The sequence below is a fragment of the Thamnophis elegans genome, chromosome 8, assembly GCF_009769535.1.
Source record: "Thamnophis elegans isolate rThaEle1 chromosome 8, rThaEle1.pri, whole genome shotgun sequence".
NCBI classification, from domain to species: domain Eukaryota; kingdom Metazoa; phylum Chordata; class Lepidosauria; order Squamata; family Colubridae; genus Thamnophis; species Thamnophis elegans.
Window position 1 is genome coordinate 5,272,058 of NC_045548.1, and position 17,587 is coordinate 5,289,644.

Here is a 17,587-nt window from a genome sequence, read left to right on the forward strand (position 1 = left end):
CCAGCTTTGCTTTGCTTTGCTGGCTGGGGAATTCTGGGAGTTGAAGTCCTCCAGGCTTAAAGTTGCCAAGGTTGGAGACCCCTGCCTTAGGCTTAGAGCGTCCTGGCAGGGGAATTCTGGGAGTTGAAGTCCTCCAGGCCTTAAAGTTGCCAAGGTTGGAGACCCCTGCCTTAGGCTTAGAGCGTCCTGGCAGGGGAATTCTGGGAGTTGAAGTCCTCCAGGCCTTAAAGTTGCCAAGGTTGGAGACCCCTGAGGCTTAGAGCATCCTTGGCTGGGGAATTCTGGGAGTTGAAGTCCTCCAGGCTTAAAGTCGCCAAGGTTGGAGAGTCCTGCCTTAGGCTTAGAGCATCCTTGCCTGGGGAATTCTGGGAGTTGAAGTCCTCCAGGCCTTAAAGTTGCCAAGGTTGGAGAGTCCTGCCTTAGGCTTAGAGCATCCTTGCCTGGGGAATTCTGGGAGTTGAAGTTCTCCAGGCCTTAAAGTTGCCAAGGTTGGAGAGTCCTGCCTTAGGCTTAGAGCATCCTTGCCTGGGGAATTCTGGGAGTTGAAGTCCTCCAGGCTTAAAGTCGCCAAGGTTGGAGAGTCCTGCCTTAGGCTTAGAGCGTCCTTGGCTGGGGAATTCTGGGAGTTGAAGTCCTCCCACCTCAAAAGGAGCTGAGGTTGAAAAACTGCGGTAGAGCAAATTAAAGAAAAAAAAAGCTATAAGAAATTGAACAAAGGGGGCTGCAGCTAGACATGATTCAATGAGGGGGGTGATGAAATCCTAACCTCAAATGAAAGTTTAGTCTCGGTTTAGTCTGCCAGGGAAAGGGGAAGCAGGGATATCCTTTGCACAAAAAATGTGAGTGAAAAATAAAACCAAGGGGTGATATTCGCGATTATTGTAATAATCAGTTTTAACACTGAGATTTTTCAATTGAATTCCCTCGACAATTCGTCTGCTGCATCCTATATTTCCTATAACTTACAGAAATTGAGGCAGTCAAAATACTGTTTCAATTCATGTATGACTCCTAGATTTTTTTTTTTTATCCATTGCTCCCTTCGTTGTTCCCTTTTCAAATCTCATTTTATTAAGATTATAGGACCTCTGGCCAAGAGTATATCAAGGTTAAATTCAATGCTAGGAGTCGTTATTCTCAACCTGAAACAATTAAAGACGGCTTTAAGGCACCTCAACTGTGAACCGCAAGGAGAGAGATGTAATTTCTTGATTGATGTTATTCTTGATGTTACATAAAACCATTTAATAAGGGGTATGTAAAAAGAGCCCTTACAGTTACAGGACTGTGAATCCCACATGTTTTTATTTTTGAGTATCAAATCTGGACCTCACAATCTTTTCAGACAGATTTATTCTTCCATTTTTTATTTTATTTTAACAATATAAACTTTTGGGAAGGAAGTAGAGCAAAAGTGGAAGTTATGAAATATGCATCTAAAGCAGTGGTGGGTTTCAAATTTTTTTAGAACCTCTTCTGTTCTTCTTTTAGAACCACATCTGTAGGTGTGGCCTGCTTTGTGGGAGTGGCTTGCCAGCCATGTGACTGGGTGGGCGTGGCCAACTTGTAAAATGTGGTGAAACTCACTTAACGACGCTCTTGCTTAGCAACCAAAATGTTGGCTCAGAAACTCTGGCATTTGAAGCACGCAAGTCTTAAAGCTGTCAAGTTACAAGACCCGTGCACCCCTAACCCTTTAGGGAAAAAACCCCCAGGGGTGTTCAAACTTGACAGCTTTAAGACTTGTGGACTTCAACTCCCAGAATTCCTCCTCTTGCTGTTCATCTTGATGATGGAGGAGGGAGCTGGAACCGGTTCTAAACGGCACGGTAGATTTGTGGAACCTCTTCTTTAGAAGAGGTTAGAACTGGCAGGAACCCAGCCCTGATCGAAAGTAACCCAGAGACTGATATAACCAAGGTGTAGGATTAAACCTTTTAAAAGCTTAAATTATGGACCTTCAACCTGGAACAGTTGCTTGCATGTCAGGCTGGCTGGGGAATTCTGGGAGTTGAAGTCTGCAAGTCTTAAAATGCCAAGGTTGAACAGCTTTGCTTTAACCAAAACCACTACTTGGGGTTGCTATGAGACAAACATCAAATTTATTTTCTTCTCATTATTTCCATAGATCCCAGGGGCAGAGAAAGAAAGAAAGAAAGAAAGAAAGAAAGAAAGAAAGAAAGAAAGAAAGAAAGAAAGAAAGAAAGAGAGATAAATCAATCATTTTCTGACCTACCTACCTTCAGCTCTTTCTCTCCAAGTGACACATGTAATCAATGTTCCTTTTATATCCAACTTTAGAAATGCTTGCTCTAGAGGGCGAGGTGTTCCAGGCAATTGGGTCCCAACAGAGACATTGACACTTAAATGTTTATGTATACTAATTGCGGCCACATTGCCAAGTAACAGGGATCCATACATTTTTTCATGGAACACCAACATGAGATTTTATTCTCCTGTCTCCATGAAAAAGAATAAGCATTTCTTAATTATGAATCATGCCTTCCTTTTTACGTGCAATGCCTTTTCCCCCCCTTTGCAATAACTTACTGAGAAAAATATATTGGTGTGAGATTTGCCTACACTTCAAGGCAAAGAGCCAAAGTAGACATAATTGGATCACTAATCCACGGTTGGCTCTGACCTCAAGCTAAATCACTTACCTCTGGTGTTCCTGCAAGCTGCTATTAGCAGTGGAAAATAGCAGCTGTATGGGCAATTTATTTGGAAACTGACTAGCATTTGGGGAAAGGATTAAATGATTATCTCTGCACTCCAGATTCTCTTCACCCCAAGTTACTTTTCAGGAGAAGAAATATAATGTGGTGAGATCCATTCACATTCTTCCCATATTATACTTACTTGGCCCTAAATAATGTTAATAGATAATTTTGTTGCATATGTGAAGCCAGGGAATTTGTTTCCTCTAAGACTTGACATGGGAACAAGTACTGCCTGATAAAACCAGTAATGCATACAGCAGAGTGACACTATACAAAAATAATTCCATAGTGATGAAAGAAACGTCCTTCTGGGTTCGGCTCCAAGTGGGGGGGGAAAAGACACTGGAGACATGGAGGCTGCTTGGAAAGATGGTTTATTGGTGGACAGGGCCACGTGGCTTGAACCCTGAACAGAAAAGGGGATCATATGCTTCAATGTTGGTGGAGAAGAAGAGAAGGGCCGAGGGAGGGGCTTGCTAGGCTTTTTATAACCTGCTCAGTCCCACCTCTCTGTTTCCTGTTCCTGTGTAAGAAATGCATTCTGATTGGTTGTCAGACTCCCATGGGGCCATGCAGGGGCAACTCTCTAGGCTGTGTTTTGAATCCAGGTTTGGTTGAGTTCTCAGATGCCATGTGGTCAGTTGGGGCCAATATTATCATGCTTTAATCCCATCTCCCCTGGAGCTGAAGTGGAGAAGTCTTTATTATGTAAAGTGGACTAGCTTGGCCTTCTTAATGGCCCATTGACAAAGTGGGGATGGGCAGGAAGCTACAGGCAGCTATTCTGTCTTTTAAAACATGTTACAGGTTGCTGAGATTCACCTCTTGTTCATGAAGCATCTCGTATAGCTGAACTATTTGCTTGAACATATTTTTCTGGGTAACTGAAATAATATTAAGGGAAACATAGATGCAGCCATTAAGATAAAGTGTAAAAACTGGGTGTGTGGGGTGTGGATGGGTCAGTCAAAGCAGAAAATGTTCAAAATTGTCACACTGGCCATAAACATTTGATTTTTTACCTCTCTATATATATTTCCTTGTTACACTTCTTAACTGAAAACCTAGAAGTGTATATCAGACAGCAATACGGAGCAGAAAATTGAATTAGGTTAATTTAATTTTAATTTTCATGCTTTCCAATTAATCTGTTGCAATTAGGGCATAATTAAATACAAATGATTTGAATACTCTTAATGTCATGTTTGTTTTATTCTACTAATTTAAAATGCTATGAAAGATTTGTTTTCCCAGTTCTTTAAATCACTATTTTGCTGAAATGGAACCTATTTTATTTTTTTTACATTAAAACACACATAATGATTCAGCTAAATGCACAGATACCCCATTTCCCTACAGAAGTAGAGAGATATCTTCCTTCTGAATCCCCAATTTATAACTTCAAACAATAATGCCTCCAAATATTTTCCCCAACTTTCTCTATGCAAAAACCACACAGATATAGGTTAGCAAGTGAAAAAAAGGAGATTGCCTTTTCCACGTTCTGTAACATATTTCAAAACTAACTGAAGATTTAAATCTAGGCTAGATATTATGACATCCCAATTTACTGCCTTCTCAGAGTGCTGGGCTACAGCTGTCATATTTCCTGAAATTGAGGCACTGCATCCATATTTGGATTGCAAAACTCCATACTACCAGTAACAAAAGATTTTACATTTCTAATTGTTGCCTAGAAGGGGGCAGTGCTCATCTCCGTTTCAAGGCCATTGAGCCAGCCATGTCCGCAGACATTTTCACAGTCATGTGGCCAACATGAGATCACGGAGCAGTTATCCTCCCACTGAAGTGGTACCTATTTATCTATTTGCATTTGTATGCTTTAGAACTGGTAGGTTGGCAGGAGCTAAGGTGAGGATGGGAGCCAGTGGTGGGTTTCAATTTTTTTTTAGAACCTATTCTAAAAGGTGTGGCCTGTTTTGTGGGAGTGGCTTGGCGGTCGTGTGACCGGGTGGCCAACTTGGAAAATGTGGTGAAACTCACTTAACAATGCTCTTGCTTAGCAATCAAAATTTTGGGCTTCAGGGAAGCCTCCTGAAGGTTCCTGAAACCTCCGGAGGGCCTCCAGAGGGGGGTGGGGGGGCTTTTTTTGCCCTCCCCAGGCTCCTATAAAGCCTCTAGAGCCTAGGAGGGCGAAAAAAGCATGCAAAAAATGGGGGAGCGCCTCTCATGCACGCATTGCATTATGGATGCGGCACACCCCGCACGACCCCCCCCATGCGCTCCCCCCCTTTATGGCACACCAGCCAAGAAAGGTTCACCATTGTGGGTTAAGACCAGAGGTGGGTTCCTACAAGTTCGCACCTATTTGGTAGAACCGGTTCGTCAAATCTACCGAACCGGTTAGAAGAGGTTCCACCAGTGGACCCGGAAAGCAGGCCTCACCTACAGAAGAGATTCCAAAATTTTTTGAAACCCACCACTGGTCCTTGGATATGATTATTCTACACTATCATGCTCCTATTTATAAAACTCAGTGGCTCTGTGAAAGGTAAGGATGACTACTGCGTTTGTGGTGCAATCAGAACATTGTGTGTGTTGAAGTTGTTTTAACGCAAACCAAAGATGCCTTTTAAAAAACAAGTTTGCATCATATTTTCATGCATGCCAGTGCTGTGTGTGAGGTAATTTAAGGTGGTTCTGACAAGTGTCGTCGGCATCTTCATATCCAGTCACATGGGCGGCAAGCCACTCCCATCCGGTCACATGGGCTGCAAGCCACTCCCACAAAGGAGGCCATACTGTCAGCCTCTGCTTTGCTGCTGCTTCGGCTGCCATTGAAACGGGGAGGAGGGGCATGGTATTTGGGAGGGGACTACTAATTGTGCTGGAGGAAGATTCTAGAGTTTCTGCTGCCTGTCTTACTGCGCATGCGGAGGAGGTTCCCGCCAAGGCCAACGGCACCGACATTCCATCTTGGTGATGCCTTTCGAAGTTATCTCGCACCTGACTCTTGGAAGAATTATGATTGGACTGTAACTGGGATGCCAAGGGGTGGGGAATGGATTGTTCTATATATCATTTGCTTTCGCGCCTAAATAATCAGTCTTCGCTTTGCTACGCTTCTGATCATTTATAATTAGTAAAAGTACACTTGATTTCTATCAATGGAGTCTCGTGGGTTTCCTTTCCTAATTATCTAATGGAGGAGTGCTGACACACACCCACAGAGTTGGTTCGAACAATTTTTGAAACCCACCACTGGTTAAGACATCCGAGTAGAAACCGGGAGACTCTTGAGTTCTAGTCCCACTTCAAGTCTCAAAACCAGTTGAGTTACCTTGAGCCAGTCATTCTCTCAGCCCTAGGAAGCAGGCAATGGAAAACCTAAAAAAAAACTTTGCCAAGAAAATTGCAGGCATTCTCCAAGAACTGGACACCACTGGAGGAAAGAAACAGAAGAAGATAGAGAAAAAAAAAAAGATAAACGGCATGTATCACTATCCACAAAGGGATGGAGCATTCAGCTTGAAGGCTTGGAAAAAGGTTAATGAAAAGTGTTTCCTTTTTTCTGTCCGAAGAGCTGAAGTAGATACAATTTCCTGTGGGATTTTTTTAATGGAAAAGACAGGCTGAGAAAAAACACCGCAGTTAAAACACTTGCTAGCTGGCTCGGCTCGTTAATCTGACCTCCCTTTTGTATAAAATGAAAAGACAACAATCAAGTATTCTGATGGGTAATTAACACCGAATGTGGGTGCCGTATGTTTTATTTTAATTCAGTGGTAGGATAAGGGTTGCTTATTTCAACAAAATCACACTGCACTACATATAAATATGCACAGTCTGAGCCTTCGCCCCTCGCCTTCTGGCAGACTTTAAAGGAAATCTAGTGCCAATCGAGTAAGCATTTTGGCAACCAGGCCATCAAAAAGTGAATTCCTGCTTACATTTTAGATCTCTCCTCTCCTCCCTTCGGCTCCGGTTTGTTTAAAATTATACATAGGGAAATTATGCAAAAATACTGGAATCCAATTTGCATTACATTGTAGTTCTTAGAGCAAAAGACTCGTCACGATATGGAGATACCTTAGCAAAAATTATGAAATATCTTAAGATTGTTTTGCCTGTCCCTTTGCCTGTAATTTAAGTAAAGTGTTTTTAAGTGAATTTGGCTTTAATTGACGGGAGTGAAAATTGTGCGGAAGTTCTGGAATATTAGCTTCAGTAGGGAGTCGCTTCCATAGCTTTCAGAGAGAAAATAGTAATACAATTTTTGGGTTTTTTTTGTGGGTTTTTCGTAAGAGAGGATTCATTACATTTATTACGTTTTCCACAGGGGTAGTAAAGGTGAATAGTAATAGGAAAATATTAGTCATGGGAATACTATTATTTTTGTTTCAGGATTTATATTGTAGGCATTGCAGAGTCTGTGTAACCGGATGAATGTCTGTTGAATACCATCAACATATTATCCACTTTAGAGAAAATATTGATGAAAGAAATGTCCTTCTGGGTTCAGCTCCAAGTGGGGAAAAAGACACTGGAGACACGGAGGCTGTTTGGAAAGATGGTTTATTGTTGGACAGGACCACGTGGCTTGAGCCCTGAACAGAAAAGGGGATCACATGCTTCAATGTTGGTGGAGAAGAAGAGAAGGGCCGAGGGAGGGGCTTGCTAGGCTTTTTATAACCTGTTCAGTCCCACCTCTCTGTTTCCTGTTCCTGTGTAAGACATGTATTCTGATTGGTTGTCAGACTCCCATAGGGCCATGCAGGGGCAACTCTCTGGGTTGTGTTTTGAATCCAGGTTTGGTTGAGTTCTCAGATGCCATGTGGTCAGTTGGGGCCAATATTGTCATGCTTTCCTGTAGCTGAAGTGGAGAGGTCTTTATTATGTAAAGTGGACTAGCTTGGCCTTCTTAATGGCCCATTGACAAAGTGGGAATGGGCAGGAAGCTACAGGCAGCCATTCTGTCTTTTAAAACATGTTTCTTCCTTTTTCACATCCAGAGAAATATTCTGCCTTTTCAATATTTCCTAGGATATTTCATTTTTTTCTGGGAGAGGGCTGGGTGACAACTTCCTACAATATAAAACAAGAATGCGTTCTCACGAAGTAATTTTTGTGGATCCTAAAACAGTGGCACATCCGTCGTTTTAGGCTCATTCAAAATTTCCAGTGCATTCCAGATGCTCCCACAAAGTGACTATCATGGGGCTACAGGGTGAGGGAGAAGTTTTAAAAAAAATTCTTTACTGGCAGAAAAACTGGTAAGTTTGCTGTCTGTTGTCATTTTTATTTTCTGAAACTACCCGTGGAGGCCAGAGACAGGAAGAAGGAAACCAGAGGCTGCAATTTCACTATCTTGCAGATCAGCTTCACATTTAATTAAAATAATTTGAAACCAAGGTTGGATAACCAATAAAAATACAGTAGTATTGAATCAAGTGGGGTGGCACTTTCAGTGTCAAGTGCATACAAATACTTTGCCCCTAAGATTTGTTGAGCTTGGTGGCAGCTGTTTCTTTCATCTTTGGCCCTCTCCTCTAGCTTTAAACTTGGGGAAATTTGTTTGCTTGTGGATATTACGTGTGCTTTATGCGTTTCTTTTATTGCCTCCTGTTTGAGGATTACTTTAATGGAAAGCAGGCTAAAATCATTATAAAGCAATAAAGATGCTTCGAATAAGGTTTTTAGCTTTTTTCCTGTGCTACAGCAGTCCCTGCATTCCATTCCAAATACCTGTGATCCCCGGGGGAAAAAATCTAGTCCAACAGACCAGAGCCATTGTCTCTTCTTTCCTTTCCCGAAACCAACTTTTGAACTTATAAACCTTCCCAGGTGCATTTTGACAACCTGTACGAAGGGCTGCAAGAAAGAGAAGAATTGCCTCTGTTCAGTTCAATTGAAATGTCATTAGGAAGAGTAATTGGGATGGCTCCTCCTGCTTTTCTTTCCCCCCTGCACAATTATTCTTTTCTAATTATTTCTATTTCGGTTCTGTTCAATTATTCTTCCCTAAACCCAGTTTTATTTTGTTGACTTCATGGGATTGCCGTATATGCACACAGAGAGGCTACAGGTTTTAAAATGGTAACATTAGGATTAGGTTTTGTAGGAAGTTTATCACCCAGCCCTCTCCCAGAAAAAATGAAATATCCTAGGAAATATTGAAAAGGCAGAATATTTCTCTGGATGTGAAAAGAAACAAACATGTTTTAAAAGACATGTTTTATGGGAAATATCATCAAGGCTTGAAAAACTATGTTCAGATATTTACAATTTTTTCCTGGATCTTTTACATGTATATTTAACACTCAAAATCAGACTGTGGGGTTTAGCAAAAATTACAACCTTAGCTTTGGAAAGCTTTATCTTTAAATCTTCTTCCCAGCAAAAATGAACAAGTGAACATAATAAGGCTACTTTAAGCCCAGTGCAATCTCCCACAATAGCATTGTGCAAAAGGAGAGTTGCAGTCTGCTTGCTGGCCAGCTTTGGAAGATTATGAGTTAAGCTGGCCAAGATATCATGGCAATTAATTAATATAAATGTTAAGTGTGGATATGGTGCCAAGATCCAACCTTGTCTTCAGATCAGGATTTCTTTTATAAAATCACACAGTGAAATTTCAAGCATGAATTTCCATTACATTTGCACAACTGCAGGAGCAGACAGCAACCCACCAAAGAATTCTCGGGTTCCAGGCATTACTTGCCTTTTGACAAAGCAGACAGAAAGGCTGGTTGTGTAAAGGCTGCATATAAATAAAAGTCAAGTTTAGAAGTGTGATTTTCATTAAGTGTTGTAGAATACAGACTTGGACTTGGTCTAATAGGGAATGAATAACTCTGAAGCCTGATTGTTCTTCTACCAGAAAGCATTCAGAATTGAAGAATGTATAATTTACGTATTTAGTGTAAACTCTTGCTGATTAAATGCATGAGTATGAAGGGGCAACACTTAGCAGATATATCCCTTTTAATTTCCTTATCTAAAAATGATATATATATATATATATATATATATATATATATATATATATATATATATATATATATATATATATATATATATATATATATATATATATATATATGTTGTGTTTGTGCTGATAAATAAATAAAGGGAGACTAGTATAGATCTATTTCAAGCTATTTAGCTCTCATCAGCTAGCCATACCCTTACTGGGATTTTAACCTGGGCTATATTACATACTAGGCAGACATCTTAGCCATTAGGCCACAGGCTCTGATCCGTTATCAGCAGAGCCAGGGTGAAAGGTATCTATTAGATTTTTACAACCCCTGGTATGCCCAAATATGGGAGGAAGATCACTACTTCCATTCTCTGTCCTTCAGCTCGTCACAAGAGACCATCCAGGCAGAAACCCAATATTTTTACTGTTGCCTTTTTGTTACATTTTGTTGTATTTGTGCTGATAAATAAATAAAGGGAGACTTTGCTGATAACGGATAAGAGCCTGTGGCCTAATGGCTAAGATGTCTGCCTAGTATGTAATATAGCCCAGGTTCAAATCCCAGTAAGGGTATGGCTAGCTGATGAGAGCTAAATAGCTTGAAATAGATCTATACTAGTCTCCCTTTATTTATCAGCACAAATACAACAAAATGTAACAAAAAGGCAACAGTAAAAATATTGGGTTTCTGCCTGGATGGTCTCTTGTGACGAGCCGAAGGACAGAGAATGGAAGTAGTGATCTTCCTCCCATATACATATATATATACATACACACACATACACACACACACACACACACACACACATGCCCCAGAGTCACCAGGAATGAAAACTATTTAAGGGGGAAAGGAAGGAGGCTACTACTGGGCTGTACTATTTTAGAGTACAAGTAGCTTCAGCTGTAACAAAATCAGTTTGGAAGTTTGTCAAATTTGAACAATTTGACCTGGCCTGGTCCTTTTCTTTCTTGGAATGTTATGTTTCCTTGTACATTTTACTATACTCTCACAGAATATCCGTAAGGTGGAAATGCAGAGTCAAAGATATGTGTATTTTCCATATATTAATAAAATGTAATTGGACATATTTTTTCCTGCCTGCTAATCCTTCCAAATTAGCTGATTTAAAGATAACTTATATAATTTCAAATTGCTAAAAAATTAATTAGGTATTCTGAATTTTACTTCATTTAGTTTTTATTAAATGCAACAATGTAATCCCCAGGTGACTGAAAATGAATTATCCTTTTTCTGGCTGCAAGCTGCTTAAAGCAATACTCAGTTTTTCAGTGTTCACAAAGGCAATGAATTTGCCAAAGAAGTTTGCAGTTCTTGATTTAATTAGAAGTCTCAGTGCTGTGCTCTGTACTCATTTATATTGGCACAAAACATCTGGACTTCTTTCATTAAAGTCAAGGGAACTTCTTAGTGAATAAAATAGAATTGTAATGCGCAAATTAAAACTGCAAATTTCAGAACACTTAAGTGGAAGATTTGCAATTATAAAAGCAATCCGTTTCGTGCTCTAGCTAACATGGCCAATGCACATTAGTTAGTATCCTAAAAGTCTACAGAGGAACAAATAGAAGAAGCTGGTTATTATAGAAATTACAATACACACGAGTTCTCCACTGTATTGTTTTGCAGGAGAAGCAATTCTGTACATCAAAAAAAATCAAAGACCACTTCAGTCCAGTGTTTGCTTTCCATGGTGCTCACTGAAAAATTGTAAAACATGAATCTGCACAAGCTCACAAAGCATGTTAAAGCATGGGATTACGCCTAGCTATCATTGAAACCCAAGCCATTGATTTGATGAAAGAAATGTCCTTCTGGGTTCAGCTCCAAGTGGGGAAAAAGACACTGGAGACATGGAGGCTGCTTGGAAAGATGGTTTTAATGGTGGACAGGACCAGATGGCTTGAGCCCTGAACAGAAAAGGGGATCACATGCTTCAATGTTGGTGGAGAAGAAGAGAAGGGCTGAGGGAGGGGCTTGCTAGGCTTTTTATAACCTGTTCAGTCCCACCTCTCTGTTTCCTGTTCCTGTGTAAGACATGTATTCTGATTGGTTGTCAGACTCCCATGGGGTCATGCAGGGACAACTCTCTGGGCTGTGTTTTGAATCCAGGTTTGGTTGAGTTCTAAGATGCCATGTGGTCAGTAGGGGCCAATATTATCATGCTTTAATCCCATCTCCCCTGGACCTGAAGGGGAGAACTCTTTATTATGTAAAGTGGCCTACCTGGGCCTTCTTATTGGCCCATTGACAAAGTGGGGATGGGCAGGAAGCTGCAGGCAGCTATTCTGTCTTTTAAAACGTGTTTCTTTCTTTTCACATCCAGATAAATATTCTGCCTTTTCAATATTTCCTAGCATATTTCAATTTTTCTGGGAGAGGGCTGGGTGATAAACTTCCTACAGATTAACCTACATTTGAGAAGCAGGTTAACCTCAAACCAGAATCAGAATCTGTAATAGGTTTTACTCATTTCATAGAATTTTATCTTCAGTCAGTATGTCATATTAAACCAGATGGGGGGGGGGGGAAAGGTTAATCTATGTTCTGCTGCTTCCCTGTTTTCCCCACCCTTAAAAGGCATTTTGTGGTGTTGTGTGTGAGTGAGAGAGATTAGCACTCCAAATTATGTGGAAGGGCCACATTTTGAGACTCTTGCTAAAGGCCGGGAGGCTACAGTGTAACCTAAATTGTGTGGGACAATAATTTAGATCAGTGTTTCTCAACCTTGGCAACTTGAAGATGTCCGGACTTCAACTCCCAGAATTCCCCAGCCAGCAAATGCTGGCTGGGGAATTCTGGGAGTTGAAGTCCGGACACCTTCAAGTTGCCAAGGTTGAGAAACACTGATTTAGATAAGGCTGGGTTCAAAATCATCCACGGGCTCCTGCTAGATACTGACAGCAACGCTTCTCCCGACAAGAGTCGAATTGCCCACATGTTGTAATAGAGGGGGTTCGCCGAACAACCAAAGGGGACCCCTGAATATGTTTTCTATGTCCCTCCTCTCTTCTAGTATACCAGTGGTTCCCAAACTTGGCAACTTTAAGACTTGTGGACTTCAACTCCCAGAGTTCTCCAGCCAGAAGAGCTAGCTGGAGAATTCTGGGAGTTGAAGTCCACAAGTCTTAAAAGTTGCCAAGTTTGGGAACCACTGTAGTATACGGTTGGCCATGCAGCGTAAAAGAATCGCCATAAACCCTTCCAGGGTAATGCATAGTAGTTGACTCCGGACAGCAGCTCTAAGGGGTCTCCAACCTTGGCAACTTTAAGCCTAGAGGACTTCAACTCCCAGTTGAAGACCCCTGTATAAAGCAGCTACAACAACACCGACCCCTGAATCCTCCAATCACAGAAGAGAATAGAGCGAGGAGGAAAGGGGTGGGGCTGCGGGCTGGGGAATTCTGGGAGTTGAAGTCCTCCAGGCTTAAAGTTGCCAAGGTTGGAGAAGACCCCTGTATAAAGCAGCTACACCAACACCGACCCCTGAATCCCCCAATCACAGAAGAGAATAGAGCGAGGAGGAGGAAAGGGGTGGGGCTGCGGCCTGGGGAATTGTGGGAGTTGAAGTCCTCCAGGCTTTGCCAAGGTTGGAGACCCCTTTGTAAAGCAGCTACACCAACACCGACCCCTGAATCCCCCAATCACAGAAGAGAATAGAGCGAGGAGGAGGAAAGGGGTGGGGCCGCGGCCTGGGGAATTCTGGGAGTTGAAGTCCTCCAGGCTTAAAAGGTCCCAAGGTTGGAGAAGACCCCTGTATAAAGCAGCTACATCAACACCGACCCCTGAATCCCCCAATCACAGAAGAGAATAGAGCGAGGAGGAGGAGGAAAGGGGTGGGGCTGCGGAATTCTGGGAGTTGAAGTCCTCCAGGCTTAAAGTTGCCAAGGTTGGAGACCCCCTGTATAAATATAGCCAACATCGCGCAGCTGCACCAGCACCGACCCCTGAATCCTCCAATCACAGAAGAGAATAGAGCGAGGAGAAAAGGGGTGGGGCTGCGGGCTGGGGAATTCTGGGAGTTGAAGTCCTCCAGGCTTAAAGTTGCCAAGGTTGGAGACCCCTTTATAAATATAGCCAACATTGCGCAGCTGCACCAACACCGACCCTTGAATCCCCCAATCACAGAAGAGAATAGAGCGAGGAGGAGGAAAGGGGGTGGGGCTGTCGCGGTGGTCGACTAAAGGGCTTGAATCGGGAAAAAAAGAGTTTCCTGTGGCGAAGAAAAGGCTTCTCTTATTTCATTTCCTCTCCGGGACCTCCGCGCTCCCCAAAACCTCTCCTCAACGTCGCAGATAATACCATATGTGGAGAAGGGTGGGCGTGGCAAGGCCGGGCCTGAAAGCGTGAGGAGAAGGGGGGTGTGTGTGTGCGCGCGCGTCCGTGTGCGCGCGCGCTGGGAGCCTTTAAAACCATTCGGCCCCGCCCCGGGGGGGGGGGTAGGTCTTGTTCCCGCTTAAATTATTATACTCCATCTCCGCCCTCTCCCCCCGCCCCCCCCCCCACGCCTTTTACCTCACGAGAGTGAGGCGCGCGCGCCCGCGCGGGGAGGCTACGTGCGTTTGAGCTTCTGGCGAATGTCGTTTTTTTCTTGCTTTCTTACGGGTTCTTGTGGGGAGGCCCCGCCCCGCCCCGCCCTTCTTTTTTCTTTCTTACGCATTCTTGTGGGAGGCCCCGCCCCTTTTTCTTGCTTTCTTACGGGTTCTTGTGGGAGGCCCCGCCCCGCCCTTCTTCTTACGGGTTCTTGTGGGAGGCCCCGCCCCGCCCCATCCTTTTTTCCCCTTCTTTCTTTCTTACGGGTTCTTGTGGGAGGCCCCGCCCCCTTTTCTTTCTTTCTTATGGGTTCTTGTAGGAGGCCCCGCCCCGCCCTTCTTCTTACGGGTTCTTGTGGGAGGCCCCGCCCCGCCCCGCCCTTCCTCGTGGGAGGGGGGGAAGAGGGAGGGAGAGAGGCCAGGGGAAAAGGGGGCGTGCCTCCTGGTCCGAATGCCTTTTCCTTGCCACCCATAGAGATAAAGCGACCTGCTTTGCAACGGAGCAGCGCTGCTTCCCACGAAACTCCGAAGCAAGAGCGGCAAGGGGTGCGGGGTGGGGAAAAAAAAAAGGCGAAGCTGGCTTCTCCCGAAGCGGGAGCTTTTGGCGTAGCGCTCGGCGCCATGCGATGGAGACCCGCGGCTCGGCAGTCCTGAGTTTGGGGCAACTTTTTGCTCCCTTCGGGGAGTCCCAGCCCAACGAAGAAGCTGCCTTAGCCCCAGCATGGCGAGAAGACGCCGAAGAGGAGGAGGAAGAAGCGGCGACGGCAGCAGCGGAGGAGAACCAGCAGCCGGAGCGGGACTGCAACGCTGCAGCCGCCCGGGAGAAGGACGAGGAGGTGCTGCTGGAGTGGCGCCGCCGCCGCCCCGGCCGTTCCTTCTCACTGCCGGACAGCCCGGTGCGGTTCTTCCAGAGGCGGCTGCTGCCGGGCGACAGCGACGGGAGCGAGAGTGATGAGGACGAGGACGGCGGCGCGGCGGCTTCCCCGACGGCGGCCCTCCGCGGCGGCTGCTGCACCAAGCGGGTGCAGTTCGCCGACGCCCTGGGCTTGTGCTTGGCCAGCGTGAAGCATTACAGCGCGGCCGAGGAGCCGCAGGTGCCCCACGCCGTCCTCTCCCGCTTGCAAAGCTTCCCCATGCGCCAGAGGGACTTCGAGGACTTCACCGCCGCCTTGGCCGAGTTGGGGGGTTGCGCGTCGGCCGCGTCGCCTTTCCCTCGGTCTCCGCCCCAGGTCCCGCTCCGCTTGGATGGGGCGGACGAGCCCAACGGCGCCGAGCGGCTGCGGCGGGACCGCGTCTGCCTGGAGGAGGTGGCGGGCACGGCGCTCGGCGGGGCGCCCACGGACGTGCGCGGCGTGGCGAGGGTGCTGAGCTGCCCGGGCTCCAAGGAGGTGACGGTGCGCTACACTTTCAACGAGTGGCTTTCTTTCCTCGACGTCCCGGCTCTGCCGCTGCCCGATGGCGGGGACCCTTCGGACGGCTCGGCTCCGGTCGAGCGTTACCAGTTCTCGCTCTGCCTGCCTCCCGGTTTGCCGAACGGGACGGCCGTGCATTTCGCCATCTGCTACCGGAGCCAGCAAGGGGAGCATTGGGACAACAACGGCGGGGCCAACTACACCCTCCGCGATTGCAGTGCCGAGAAGCCCGCGACTCCCCTGTGATGAGACTCGGGAGGTTGCGAGAGAGCCCGAAATTGCTCCAAAAAACCAGCCTAATTTGCCTTGCGTCATTACGATCTTCCGGAGTCCTGCAGCGCAGCATCCTAAGGGCGGAATCCTATCCACCACTTGCCTTTGCGCCCCTTGCCAAACTTGCGAGATAAGCCAGCCACGTCACTTCGCGCTTCAGTCATCCTTGCCCCGCCAGCCTGATAAGCCTTTGCGGGCTTCGAATTGGATCGAAGAGGCAGCCAGCCCGAATAGTGGGGAGGAGAATCGTGGTCCGGCTTAGGAGAGAGAGAGAAGACGTTCCTTGTTTGAGTTATTAGAAGAATCCCGAATATTTCTGGCACTTTTTGACCCGGGAAATGAGAATGCTTTAAGACCCATTGGATAGCAATCCTTGCGAAGTCTTTTTTTTTGCCCTATAGTTGGGGCTATATTCACTTTTGGGTATGGAAAAAGAAAAAGAACTACAGTAGGATTGGAACTTTGTCCCCTTTAAAAAGCCATTTGTTGATTTGAGCTGCTTTTTCCTGTTTTAGGCAGTGACTTCTACAAAGCCTAGAATTGCTGCTGTCCCGAATTCAGAACACTTCTCTGGGAATTGGAATAACTAGAGCAAAAAATGTTTGAATGTTTGAAGGTTTCCCCTTGCCCTATTGTGCCTTAGAACAAATAATTGCAAATAATTGCAGCTGTGAAATTATGTTATGTTTGCAAATATCAAGTCTATAAGGGATGACTACTCTTATTTTACTGTAGGTGATAGTTATGTTGGAAACTACTTAAAATATTACTTAACACTTCTTAGCACAGGAATTGATCAGGTCTTGAATAAAGGGTGCATGGTTTGCGTTGAAAATTTTAATGTCTGCTCCATTATCCAGGGATCACATGTCTTAAGAACAATTCCCACGCTATTTGGAGATCCGTATAAGCTGTGAACTAAGTATGTATGTGAGAACTCAAATCTGAATGACTATTAGTAGGTTGACTCTTGTATATGCAGAGAGGATGACCAGAGGAAAAGGAGTTACAACAGAACAGTGGAGGTGTTCTGTCTAAGTGCGAATTACATCCCCCTCCCACCATTGGAGTGTAATAATTTTATAAGAGGACAAGTAAATGATAGTTACCCTCTTGGGCCCACTATGAGTAGTGAGCAGTGCAAATTAAATGATTTTCTGCTTGATGGCTACTTTATTCTTTAAACTGCAGATCCTGTATCTCCAAGTCATCTCATGTTGAAATTTGAAAACTTACCTAACTGTAATAGATGGGAGAGCACAACACTGAATTGTAATTGTGAAGGAACAGTTAAGTAAACTGTTCATTAGTTGAATAGTTTCTTGCAGAGCTCGTCAACTGAGTGATCTAAAATAAACTTGTTTAGCAATCAGGTTGAATTAAGATCTCAATGTAAATTCCCTTCATATTTAACAGTGCAGAGTTGGTTACGTGAAAGGGTGACTATATAAATGTTTAACATTAAACATTAACATATTTGCCTTTTAAAGACAAAACTGCAGGTGTATGGCAATTTTCTGCAATCTAAGTGTCTCTGATTTCAATTTTCAGAATCCTTAGACACTGCCTGCAGCCTCAAAATCCAGAATGTTGAAAAATCTAATGCATATGAAGAGTCTTAGTTAGAAACTAAGACCAGGGTGTGCTTCCAAGAATGCTTTTCTAAACTTGGGATCTTTTTAAAT

General features: G+C 44.4%; 1 protein-coding gene across 1 annotated transcript; it reads left to right on the forward strand.

Annotated features, from left to right (window-relative positions):
- The first annotated feature begins 14,692 nt into the window (after positions 1-14,692).
- Positions 14,693-15,971, forward strand: PPP1R3G (protein phosphatase 1 regulatory subunit 3G). The gene has a single exon (XM_032222687.1). The coding sequence runs from the start codon at positions 14,844-14,846 to the stop codon at positions 15,873-15,875; it is 1,032 nt and encodes a 343-aa protein (XP_032078578.1). The 5' UTR covers positions 14,693-14,843; the 3' UTR covers positions 15,876-15,971.
- Positions 15,972-17,587: the final 1,616 nt, after the last annotated feature.